Here is a 13,498-nt window from a genome sequence, read left to right on the forward strand (position 1 = left end):
CATTACATGGCACGACCATAATTGGACCACTTATATCTCTTTCCTTTTAACATAGGTTCATCAGGAGCCCTACTTACAAGATGGTCGTCACAGGAGCCCCTTTCAAGGCTGGCAGGTCACAACCATCCAACTATCCTCTCAAAGGACTCACTACTAAGGACGAAAGGCGCAGACGTGCGGCAGGGCATCATTGGAGTTTCTTTTCCAAACTGTGGGTTTTTAGGCCCTATGGTAGAATTTCCCTTATGTAGAATCTTCTCCCTTTTCGCTGGGCATGCAACATGACCCCCATGAACGACATTGCCTATAGTCGACATATCAATAAAGATACGAAGGGCATAGCGATGCTTATCACCTTCTTAGTTGGGTTCTTTGGATTTTCTCCTTGTTATATGCGCTCCCCCTTACGGTCGACGGGCATATGTGGCTTGCCACGATCTTCATACAAGGGGCTGTCTTCGGCCCTGCTAAAATTCTTAAGTTCGAACTCCCATAGGGAATTCTTCGACGTCCTGGATATTGCATTATATGCATCTGATCTGAATCATGTCTTTGTTCTATAGTTGGGTTGCCCGACTCCTATGTTTGCCACCTTATGTTCCGCAAGTTCGACTAAGGTAGTAAAGTAAGAACTGCTGCGATTGTATTTCTGGTTCGTCCGGTTAAGTATCTCAATAGAGAAAGCCGAAAACTGATTGTCATGATAAGCGAGAGTGGATCAGCGATCCGGCGACTCAGTGTCATACTACAAATCATTTGCGATTTATGCCGTGTTATACGAGGGGCTGGGTTTTTGAACAACCATGTTGCAAAGGCACCGCACTCCGGATTGCTGATCATGCAACGAGGCGCTAAGTACTTAGCGCCACCGATGGACTCTTATGGCTAAAATGAAAGTACTAAAACTGCATAGTCTGATTGCCTGGTTCACTTTGCAAGACGCCTCCTGCATCGGACCAAGACGTTGGATAAAGTGCGGTCATGCGGTCCCGAACAACCCTGTAGTGTCTACGTGAGGGCTAAAGCCGACGACTGGTAAACTTTCAGACATATAAACAACTAATAGGAGGATAAACTGATAATAAAGAGTAATCATACTTATCATACATTATGAGTTCATTACAAACCGGACACAACTACTCAAACATTATGTCCTTGGAGCACTGGCCCTCCACAATACTGGCTCCCTTGAGGACCTCGTCGAAGTACCTCTCCGGTCGACGATGCTCCTTGCCCTGAGGTGGCCCTGCGGTGGCAACCTTAATGGATTTCATCTTCGCCCACTGAACCTTCACGTGGGCAAAGGCCATCAGAGCACCCTCAATATAGGATGACCGCTTAAGGGCATCAATCTGAGGAAGCGCCTCCACCAGCTTCTTCACGAGCCCAAAATGGCTGCTGGGTACGGCTTTGGCCGGCCACAGACGGACTATCACGTCCTTCATGGCCAGGCTAGCCACCCTACGCAGCTCGAACAACTGCTTCATCTGGTCGCTTAGGGTCACTGGAAGCTCCGGCGCTAGGTACTGCGACTAGAATAGTTTTTCCGTTGAGCTATCCTCTTCGGCTCGGAAGAATGTGGCGGCATCTGCAATGCTTCTTGGCAGGTCCGCAAAGTTACCTGGAGAACTCCGAACTCGGGTTAGTAAAATATATCTTCTACTGGTATACTCTACATAATAAAGGCCTTACCAGCCACAATATGCCTCGCCTCCTGGATCTCCTGGCGAGTGTCCTGGGCATTAGCCCGGGCTTCCTTCAGGCTCTCACAAGCTTTGGTGAGCTCGAAGGCCTGTTCCGAGCTCGTCTGCTCCAAGGACTTGCATATAGCAATGGCATCCTTGAGCTCTTTTTCAACCTCACCCACCTGCACCTCATGTCATTGGCGGGTGGTCTTATCCTCCTCGAAGCTTTTGGCCGCCTTGTCTGTGATCGCCTTGCTCGCCTCTGCCTCCTTCTTGGCCTCGACAAGGGCGCATTTGAGGGACTCGACCTCATCAACGCCAATTGCAGGCATAGTTAAAACATTTTTTAGTCCGTCGTCAAACAATCAAAGCATCTACACTTGGGGACTTATACTCAATATACGCATACCTTGCGTCTCCTCAAACCGCTTATTGATGCGGACAATCTCTTCATCGGCCAGCCGAAACTTCCGAGTGAGTTCAGAAACTTTGGTGGACTGGGCGCTCGCCGCTAGTAGGGAAGCATGTTGTATAATAGAATGTCACCTCTCCCGAACACTATGTGATCCTCTGTCCGGCTTCTTCAAAACCAGACAGTCTCAGGGGCTACTATCTATGCACATGTATATCCCTTTATTGAATCAGTTAGAAAATTACATCGCATACCTCAAAGCCCGTTAACTGGCTGGTAAAGGCTTCGTTCAACCCGCTTTTGGCAGACTGAATCTTCTCAGCCACCACACCCATAAGGGTGCGGTGCTCCTCCACGACGGAAGCACGACAAAGCGCTTTCATCAAATTATTCGGCGCTTCCAGATTCATGGAGGTCGCCGGTGTAGTCGATGCTCCCCCCTCCTTCAAAGGGGGTCAGCCGCTGGATTCCGGAACCGTACGGGTTTCTAGAATAGTGGTTGGCTGGGGGCCGGATTGGTCATGGCCCCCGTCCTCAGTCTCCATGGGGGTTGGCCCTCCCATGTCTTCGGCAGCCTAGGTATTACCCTCTGGCGCCATCCTGACGTCCTCCCACACCTCTTCATGGCCTGGAGAGGCTGTTCGAGACACGACTTCGGTGTCGTCCGGAGCGATAGGCGGGGAAGCCTGCGGAGGCGTCTCGCTCTCCACCATCCCTGGCTCCAACGAATTTCCTAGAGACGATATTTGAGGGAGATCGCGGGCTGGGCTGAAACACACAATGCAATATGTTAAAAACTATAAACATCGATGTATGTAAGGCATATGAAGGTACTCACGATTCAGCTGGGGGCTTCGACCTAGGGCGGTGCTCGGGGATGACTTCGGCATCCGAATCCGAGTCGTCCGTGAGGGATACTCTCCCCCTTTTGGATGCCTCCGCTTCTGGGTCGGCGGAAGCTGCCCTTTTCTTCCCCCTCCCCTTAGGGGAGAGTTGCTCTCTTCCTCCTCTCTCTCCTTTTCGTCTTCATCTCCCTCGTGGGAGGAGAGGGCTTCGGACTCCCCGGACATAGTGTCTGAGGGACCTTTATGGCGGGGGCTGTTTTTGGCCTCCTTGCCCTTCTTCTTGGTCTTCTTTTCGGCGCCTGGTACGGCGCCGGAACCCAGCATCCTCATCAGCAGAGGATCAGCAGGGTCTTCGGGCAGACGACCCGGAGACTTGATCCGCTCCGCCTTCTTCGTTTAGCCCTGTTTCAAATATGAGAGTCTCAATACACCCCTGTGATTTCCGGACTAAGTTATGTTCGAAAACTAAAAACTTACCAGAGTGGCTAGGTGAGCACTATCCAGGCCGATGTCATCGGTCGTCTCCATCCACGACTTCTGCTTCTGGGCCTTGAAAAGCAACATCCAGATATCTTTGCGCGTCGTGCCGAAGAACCGTTGCAAGGTCCGCGGCCCTTCCGGATTAAACTCCCACATGTGGAAAGGCCGGTGCTGGCAGGGAAGGGTCCGGCATAATAGCATCACCTGAACCACGTCGGTGAGGTCGGTGTTCCTTTTTATGATGTTTTTTATGCGATTTTGTAGCGTCGACACCTTGTCAGTTGACCCCCCCAGTCCAAACCTTTGTTGATCCATGATGCTAGCCACATTGGGGGTCCGGATCTAAAATCAGGAGTGGCCACCCAGTTGGCGCCGCGAGGTTCGGTGATATAGAACCACTCCTGTGCCATATTTTCACAGTTTCTACAAAAGCCCCTTTGGTCCGGGTGACGTTGGGAAGCTTGCTCACCATCGCGGCTCCGCATTCTACGTGCTCCCCATCCACCACCTTTGGCTTTACGTTGAAGACTTTGAGCTAGAGGCCGAAGTGGGGGGAGGGGGGATGCAGAGGAGCGCCTCACACACGACGATAATCACCGAGATATGGAGGAATGACTTTGCTGTAATAGAACATGAGGCCGCGGACAAAAGGGTGAAGTGGAAACCCTAGTCTGCGGAGGAAGTGGGGGATAAATACCACCCTTTCGCAAGGCTCCGGGGTGGGGATGTCTTGCTTCTTGGCAGGGACCTTGTACGCGATGTCCGTACTCAGGTACCCCGCATCCTGGAGCTCCTTGATGTCCTTCTCCCTCAGGAAGGAGGCTTCCCACTTGCCCTGGTAGCCGGATCCGGACACGACTGGAGAGGTTAGTGGTAGTGGGAGGTTTTGAGGCTCGGGCGCTAGAGCTCGAAGATAGGGAGGCAGATGAAGGAAGAGGGCGTGGGATGAGAAAAATGAATCTTTACCCGTTTATATAAGCCGTGAATGCCAAGCGCCCGCTTCCCTAGCTTTAAAACCTCGTCTGTTCCTGATGTGGCTATGCGGTGCAGTCGTTTGGATTACCTAGATATCATTAATATGCAATCCCGTATTAAGTGGGCACAATCTCTGTTTTAACGGGATGTGCCAATGAGGCGTGGCCTCGAAACTCGGAACACGGGGTTTGAAAACCGTTCAAAATGCCGAAAGGTTAAGTCTGACAATTCGACGAAAAAGTTATCAGTAAAAGACACTGGTCTCCTTTTTTATTATTATATATATCCTGCCTTCGCGGCTAAGAGTTGTGTTTGTTGCGAAAAGCCGGATACAATTCTTTTTACAGAGGAAAGCCGGTGTGTATTCTCTAAGGAACCCGCCTTGTAATGTCGAAGACAATCCGAGCGCCGAATATATCATCATTGAAGACTAGTTCAGGGGCTACTGTGGGAGTCCTGGATTAGGGGGTCCTCGGGCGTCCGGTCTATTGATGTGGGTCGAACTGATGGGCCGTCAAGATACAAGATGGAAGATTATCCCTCGTGTCCGGTGGGGACTCTCACATTCGTGGATGGCAAGTATAGGTGTCCGGATATATTATTCCTTTCTGTAAAACCGACTTTGTACAACCCTAAGCCCCTCCGGTGTCTATATAAACCGGAGTGCTAGATCGGAGGCAGGATCATACCATTGCTAGGCTAGCTATTTAGGGTTAGTCGAATCAATCTCATGGTAGATCAACTCTTGTAACCCCTATACCCTCGAATCAGGGTGGGAACGGGTCGGCCCGGACCTGGCCTTGGACCCGGCCCCGTTGGCCTCGAGGCCAATTTGAGAGGCCACGGGTCGACCCAATTCAAAAAATTCAATGGCCTCGCCGGCCCGATGGGTACTTCGGGTCGACCCAAATTTTATTTTTTTATACAATATTTGGTTGTGGTTACACATAGAATATTCTCAAAAATAAGTTATTAGAAGTAAATCAAATTATGACCTAAATATGCATGATTGAAATAATTAAAGTTTACAAATGAACCACAATATACAGTTTCATCTCTTTACACGTCCGGTTTATAAAGGAGGATTGGGTTAATGGATTCCAGTACGTGTACTAATGTTAGCTAGTTGATGTTTCGGCTAATTAGTATACTGTAATTAGCTGATCGCTAGTTGCCGTATAACGGTATAAGCCAAGCTAAAGATGAATTTGGTCATACCGATGGACTCCAGTACTCGGAGATGGGTCGGCCCTGCTGGCCCAATGGGTCACTCAGTGTCGGCTCTACTGGCCCGATTTTTGTACGAGGCCGACCCGACTGACCCATCGGCCTTGTTTTCTTGGGTCGGGCCAAAGACCCGATGGGTCGACCTGGCCCATTCCCACCCTGACCCTCGAATATAATCAAGCAGGAGTAGGGTTTTACCTTCATTAAAAGGATCCGAACCTGGATAAACATTGTGTCCCTTCTCCATCGTTACTATTAATCCTAAGACACATAGTTTGGGGCCCCTACCCGAGATCTGCCGGTTTTGACACCGACAGACGACACGTGCCTTTGACTCGCTCCAGTGCTTGTAGTCGTCACTAGGTGGTCTACGGACCTCAATGTATTTTTTATAATTTCTGGTGCCCGTTGTACTGTCATGATTAAAGATGAATAGATTGGAAGATTTCACGCCAAAAAAATTATATTGGTATTTTAGATACATATAATTATTTATATAAACTCAGCCAAAGTTTGTGAATTTTGATTTTTTTTATATGCAACATGTTGTAGAATGGAGGGCGTATATCACACGGGTTGAGTTAACCTTTGTGGACAGTTGTCTCTTTCTGGACAGTTATCTTATCTCACTTACATGTTCTTTAAATAAAATTTAAGCGCACTGGTAAACTTTATTAATAGCCAAATAAAACTAATATTTTCACTAGAAAAATGAAACATATCTTTGATTGAATAAAATTTGAGGGGCACAAATGCACAACGTTGTAACATAAAAAATAACAGCACGATCGACCGCGCAAAAAACCCAACACACAACGCAACTCTCTCGATCGCTCATACTCCGTATAAAAAAATGCTCGGCTATATGTAAAGAGGATGGAATGGGACTGTGCCACCGTGGGCCCTAGAGCACGAGCACGGCCGCGGCGAGCGCGGTGACTGCCACAGCTGCCTCACCGAAGCGCGCCTGCAGCTTGCCGGCGGGGTTCGTCGGGGCTGGCTGGGGACTCGGAGGGGCGGTCTCGAGGATGGTGATCGTGAGCTTCATGCCGTTCTGGCAGTGCGGGCCGACGGCGCAGAAGAACCACTTGCGTCCTGCCTTGTCGAGCGTGACCCGGTCCTCGCCGGTGGTCAAGACGACGGCGTTGGCCGGCTTGGTGCACGAGATGAAGTCCGGCCCGCCCACCTCCACCAGATTGTGGGCGGGGCTGTTGTACTTGAACACTGCAATACACGAGAGCGACGGCGAGCAGTTTAGATTCCGACGAAACCAAGACAGAGAGCGCGCCGTGTTGTGAATCATGGCGATTGGCGAGATGCATGCGCGGCGGGTGGTTGGATTAATGGTCGTGTGATTGCTTACCTAGCGTGTCGCCGACGACGAACTGCTTTGTCTCGGCCCAGGCCGTGTAGTTGAAGTTGAGGGTCCAGCCCTTGTCGTCGCCGACCATGTGCTCCGTAGCGACGGCGAGCCCCGGGAGGAAGGCCACGGCGAGGGCAGCCGCGGCGAACACGGCGACGAGCATCTGCTTGGAAGCCATCACTGACTAAGTAAGCAGCAAAGCTAGCGAGATGACTGGCTTGTCGCTAACGGTGAAGGGTCCTGTGATGGGATGGATGCAGCTCGCGTGTTGTGCTTCTAGCTCTGGGCTTGCATGTATATATAGGGAGTGGCAGAGCTCGATCAGTAATGAGTATGTATACGTACGTAGTTATCACCGTTGCCACTCGAACGCGTCTTGTCTTTGAACGGGGCAGAGGCAGCAGCTGGCCAATGGCGGCAATGTTGTGGCTATGGGAGTTGAATGCGTCCGTGTGACGCCAAATGTAGTATTGCCTTGGTATCATCGGAAGAACAGAGAGATACGCAGCATCAGTGTTACAGATGCTAATTTTTTGGTAGTGTAAAAGAAAAGACGTGGTCTTGATTTGACACATGTTATTCATGTAGTTGGGCACTTGGGCCGGCCAGGTTCGTCGTCCATGTTAAGAAGATCCTCCAATTTCCTCCCCGTGCGAGAAGAACAACATGGTAAAGACTAACCGGCACTACAGGAAAAAAAATGTTGCCTAGTCCTTGACAAATGACCCTCTGCTTATGTTCGTATTCCGATCGGGTACACGCCAAGTGCGCATCGAGTGTCACATTCGACGTAGCTTTTGCCGAGGTGAATTTAGCCTTCACCGAGTGGTTTGCACACTCGGCTTTAAAGCTTTCTCATGCAATGCAGATCTGCCTAAGCAAAACATTTTCCAATCGAGAAAGGAGTACAAGAGTAGTTCGACTAGCAAGGAAGCTTTGTTCAAGATGTTCCCTACGAAGGCGCCAGGCCTGACAGCCTCCCTACGCATTTTTCTCAAAAGAACTGGGGCGTGTGTGGTGATGAGGTCATCAAGGTAGTCTTAATTATCCATCCTTTTAATCCCTGAGGTGTCGAATCCAACCCTATTTTCTAAATTTTGAACAACAAGCTTGTGCAACTCACTGTTTAAGATCATACCAAAAGTACACGCTAATTGGTTGAAAAAGATTTTGCCGAAGATAATCTCGCTTTATCAGTCTGTGTCTGTCCCGTGAAGGCTTATCACTGACAATGTAACAGTAGCATATGAGTGTTTGCATTTTATGAAGAGATGTAGAAGTAAGAAAACTTCGCACTACCCTTTCAAGGTTGATATGATGAAAACTTATACCCGTGTGAAGTGGGATTATTTGGAGTCTGTTATCTTGAAGATGGGTTTTGTGAAGAGTTGGATGACAAAAATTATGAAGAGTGTTTCGGGGGTGTCTTTCTAGTGTACTTTAATGGAAGAAAATTAGAATAATCCAGGCCATCACAAGCATAAGGCAAGGAGACCCTATTTCGTCTTAAATATTTTTATTAGCAGACTAGGGGTTGTCATGTTTACTGAAAGCAAGGTCCACTAACGAGAATGTAAGACTGGTAGTTGTGACACCCTCTGCGTCCTGTTGTAAACCACCTCCTCTTCGCTAGTGACAACCTTCTCGTGTTTAGTGCAAATGAGGAAGGTGCAACCGTTATAAAGGATACCATCCAGACAAATTGTGATGCTTCGGGCAGCGGGTCAACTTATGAAAATTCAGCATTTTCTTTGGAAAAGGGTGCCTAGATTTTGTCAACTATATATTCCTTGTTGTGGGTAAGGAACTACTTATAAAGTTTGTTGTCCAAGCAATACAACATATTCCATCACATGCATCTTGTTATCCTGAGGGTTATGCCAACAAATTGATGTGGTGCTCTATACATTTTGGTGGGAAGTAAGCATGGAGAGAGGAAAACTGCCGGAGTTTCGTGAGGGTTATGACCATGCCCAAATATATGGGATGATTGGTTTCTGAGACACGCAACTTTTAATCTCGCAATGCTAGAAAAATAGTCATGGAGGACACATTAGGATCCAAACTCTTTGAGTGCTAGACTACTGAATGCATCATACTTTCCACATTGTGATCTTCTACACGCAAAGATTGGTAATCATCCATCTCAAGTGTGGATGGCGATATGCAATGGCACTTCTGGTTTGAAGCGATGTCTTATCAGTCGTGTTGGGAATGGAGAATGATGAGTGGTTATTAGACTCATTTAAATAAGATATTCTCATAGCTTCTGTGTTTATCACTTCAACTTGCCCGCTAATTACTAATGAATGCAAAGATGTGCAAATCTCCTTCTTTAATCTAGTCCTCGTCGATATGGAATTTTTAGTTGGAAATCAAGTCATATATGGGATGTACCAGAGGAAGGATAATTTCCATATAATTTGGTGCACCACATAAGACAAAGAAGAGAAGACGACCCATGGCGCTCGTACCGACGGTCATACTGCATGGCGCTGCTTCCGTGAAGCCATTTGAACAACATCAAAGGGCCCAAACCTAATTCTCGACGGAGAACCCTGGGACCCTATTCAATTTTCTGCACTGTATAAAGGAGAAGGAATGAAGTCCCCTGAAAGACATCGACCTTTGTTCGCCTTCACCAGCTGCCACACAAGCTTCATCAACCTCTCTTCACATATCCTGTAACGCCCTGGATTCGACACGTCAGGTGTCCACCAGTTATTCGCCGTCGTTGCCATGTCATTCGCTTGCATGTTGCATTTTACCATGTCATCATGTGCATTTCATTTTGCATATGTGTTCGTCTCATGCATCCGAGCCTTTTCCCCGTTGTCCGTTTTGCAATCCGGCGCTCCTATGTCATCCGGCGTCCCCTTCTTGCCTCTCTTCGTGAGCGGGTGTTAAACTTTCTCGGAATGGCCCGAGGTTTGCCAAGCGGCCTTGGTATAGCACCGGTAGACCGCCTGTCAAGTTTCGTGCCATTTGGAGGTCGTTTGATACTCCAACGGTTATCCGCGTAGCTCGAAAGCCCCCTCTCTCTTTGCAGCCCAACACCCCTCCAAACTGGCCCAAAACCCATCTAACTCCCCTCCATGCTCTCGGTCGTTCGATCACGATCGCGTGGCCGAAAACCGCTCCTCATTTGGACTCTCCTAGCTCCCTCTACCTATATATTAGTCCTCCTCCCCCGAAAACGCAGACGAAACCCTAGCAGTCTTCCTCCTCGCGCCGCCGGACATGTCCATCCGCGCCGAACATGTCCACCGGACACCTCACCCCGGCGAATCAGATCGCGCCACGTCACCCGCGTTGCAGCCCCAGCCTCTCACGCGCCGCCACGTCACCGCCGCCGGCCCTTCTCTCTCCTCCTCCACCGCGCCAGCCACCGCGGCCCGCCCGGGCCCGGGGCAAGCCCGCGCAGGCCCATCGTCGCCTGGAGCCGCCGCCCGCGAGGCCCGCTCGCCCGCGCGCCCCGTGCCCCGGCGCCTGCCCGTGCCAGCGCCGCTCCCCGCCGGTGGCCTCGCCGCCGCCGCCGTCCGCCGCATCCCGCCGGCCGCGGCCCCGTCCTCCGCCGCCGCGCCACCAGCGCCGCCGTCCGCCTCCGTCAGCCGCCGCCCGCGCCGCCCCGGATCCTCGCTGGCCGGCGTCGCCGCCTCGGCGTCCGCGCCCGTGCGCCCGCCGCCCCGCGCCCCGCGCCGCCTCTCCTGCTCCGGCCGCCGCGCCGCCCAGCTCCGGCGTGCTCCGGCCGTCCTCGGCATCCGCACCGGGATCCCGATCTAGATCTGATCCAAGGTTGACTTCCGCCCCTCCGTTTTTCACCAAGTCCCTGAATATTTTGCATCATCATGCCATGTTCATCGCATCGTATCTCTGCATCCGTAGCTCCATTTCGTGCGTGTAATATGTCAAATTGTTCGTCTCAACGAGTACTTCATTTCATTCCATTCCATCATATTCATTTGAGGTCATCTAGATGCCTGAATTATCGTTGCAAGAGTGCTTCATGATGTTGGCTGCTGTCTGTTAACAGAACATGTTTTTTTGTCATTCTTGCCATGATTGATGTGTGCATCCTATGAGGTTGATGTCTACATGTGTTTTGAACTATGCCATGCCATCTTTACAGTGGTGTATGCCATGTATTTTTGTGATCAATGTGGTGACTAGCACAAGCATGCAAACTACGCATCGTGATGTTGCTGATTTTAGTCCCTGTTCTGCTGTTATTTTGATGCCATGTAAACACGATGCTACAGAGAGATCCATGCATATTTTGAGATACTTCAGTAAGGGTGTTTTGAACATATGGTTGTTATCTATCCATTCATGCCCCTGTTTGCATTTATGGAGTAGTCTAGCATGTCATTTTCGTGTTCTACTTTTGCTTCAAAATGTTTCCTGGCAGATTGTTTACATGTTATTCAATTTTGCCAAGGTTGTTGTAGTTGATCCTTGCATGCTATAAACTTGTTCTTGCCTTGGATTGTTTCGTAAATATGTCTTCTTGATGATGCTATGCTTATCTTGTCATGCAATGACTTGTGGTGAGTGAATCGAGTTTGCTAAGTAGGGTACTTGATGTTGCTGTTTTGCTAGGCTCAATCTGTTATTTCGTGATGCTATGTAAACATGCTTCTACAAGTCATTCCATACATAATCTGGAGATGTTCACTATATGTGTTTTGTTCTACATGTCATAATCTATCCATCCATGCCCCTGGTTGCATTTATAGCTTGCTGTAGCTTGTTCATATCTTGCTCCAAAGTTGCTTGATAATGTTGCCGTCAACCTGTTAACATTAAGTTCAGTTGTTGCCATGTGTTTTGCTAGTGATCCATGCACCCTATGGACTTTCTCTTGCCATGCTTAGCTTCACAAACATGCCTTCTTACTGTTGGTTGCCTTGCCATGCTATATATTGCTCTGTGGTGAGTGGTACAAGTTCATCTACATGCCTTCATAATTCTGTTTCTGCCATGTATGAATCTGTAATATAACTTGCCATGTTTACATTGGTGCCATCATATTTTCTGATCCTTTTTGGCTTATGGTCGGTAAGGGTCTTTTGATCTATGCAATTAGTAGATTCATGCCATGCCTTTGTTTGCCATGTTAAGTTCCTGTAACATGTTGTTTGATAGCTCTAAACATTGCAACCTGATGTTATTTTCTGCAAAGTCTGAACTGTTATTATTTGCAATCTTGTCATGTGTGTTTGAGCATGTTCTAGTGATTTTTGGAGATAGCTCAGTGTTCATATTTTGTAATGCTTTACCTGTACATCATGCCCATGCCTTTTGTTTTCTTGTTGAGGTCCTGTAGCATGTTGTTTTGATGCTTGCAATATGCCTAGTTGCTGTTTTGGACAGCTTGTCCTTTAAACTTGTATAGTGTTTGCGAGTTGAACCGTTGCTCCGTTTTGAGTGTGCTCTATATGAAACTTGCTTAGAATTGCATGTAGTTTCATATTATCATGTTGCATCCTTATTTTGAGGTGTTTGCTTGATGTTTGGGTGCATTTTGCATCAATGCCATGTTTAACTTGTTTTGCTCATATCTTCTAGGCCATAGCTCCGAACTAAATGAACCTTATATGTAATTTGACTAGAATCTCGTGTAGATCATCTTGGTGCATCTTAACTTGCTGTTTAACAACTTGAATATAAGGTTTATCCAGATCTGGACCAACTTCGAAATTTGCATATGAGGACTTACCGGAATTGTTATATGTTGTTCCCGCCCTCATTTAAACTTGCCTTGATGTGTTGCTCTTGTTTGCATCATCTCTTGTCATGAGTAGCTTCATGTAGTCTTGTCTTGCATCATGTGCATCATGTCTTGTATATGTGTGGTGTGTTTATCTTGTTGTGTGCTTCTTCTCGATAGTTCGTGTTTCATTGCGATCGTGAGGATTCGTTCGTCTACGCTTGGTTTGTCTTCGTGGGTTCATCTTCTTCATGGACTCGTTCTTCTTCCTTGCGGGATTTCAGGCAAGATGACCGCTACCCTGGATCTCACTACTATCATTGCTACGCTAGTTGCTTCGTTCTATCGCTTTGCTGCGCTACCTATCACCTGTTTATCAAGCCTCCCCTATTGCCATGAACCTCTAACCTTTGACACCTTTCCTATGCAAACCGTTGTTTGGCTATGTTACCGCTTTGCTCATCCCACTTATAGCGTTGCTAGTTGCAGGCGAAGTTGAAGATTTCTCCATGGTGGACAGGATTTTGGTTGGGATATCACAATATCTCTTATATTATTAATGCATCTATATACTTGGTAAAGGGTGGAAGACTCGGCCTTTTGCCTGGTGTTTTGTTCCACTCTTGCCGCCCTAGTTTCCATCATACCGGTGTTATGTTCCCGGATTTTGCGTTCCTTACGCGGTCGGGTGATTTATGGGACCCCCTCGACAGTCCGCTTTGAATAAAACTCCTCCAACAAGGCCCAACCTTGGTTTTACCATTTGCCTCACCACCACCTATCCCTTTCCCTTGGGTCGGC

At 48.5% G+C, this 13,498-nt stretch overlaps 1 protein-coding gene across 1 annotated transcript; it reads right to left on the minus strand.

Moving 5' to 3' along the window:
• Nucleotides 1-6,490: 6,490 nt before the first annotated feature.
• Nucleotides 6,491-7,165, minus strand: LOC119306743 (blue copper protein 1a-like). Its single transcript, XM_037582882.1, has 2 exons — nucleotides 6,988-7,165; nucleotides 6,491-6,848 (listed from the first exon to the last, which is right to left on the minus strand). The coding sequence occupies exons 1-2, from the start codon at nucleotides 7,163-7,165 to the stop codon at nucleotides 6,529-6,531; spliced, it is 498 nt and encodes a 165-aa protein (XP_037438779.1). The 3' UTR covers nucleotides 6,491-6,528.
• Nucleotides 7,166-13,498: the final 6,333 nt, after the last annotated feature.

This window comes from Triticum dicoccoides, chromosome 5B (genome assembly GCF_002162155.2).
Source record: "Triticum dicoccoides isolate Atlit2015 ecotype Zavitan chromosome 5B, WEW_v2.0, whole genome shotgun sequence".
NCBI lineage: Eukaryota > Viridiplantae > Streptophyta > Magnoliopsida > Poales > Poaceae > Triticum > Triticum dicoccoides.

Excerpts from the sequence above, each read along its gene's own strand:
- LOC119306743 (XM_037582882.1), bottom strand. The coding sequence starts at position 7,165 with ATGGCTTCCAAGCAGATGCTCGTCGCCGTGTTCGCCGCGGCTGCCCTC. Across the intron at positions 6,849-6,987 it reads CGTCGTCGGCGACACGCTAG|TGTTCAAGTACAACAGCCCC; the intron begins GTAAGCAATCAC and ends CGTGTATTGCAG.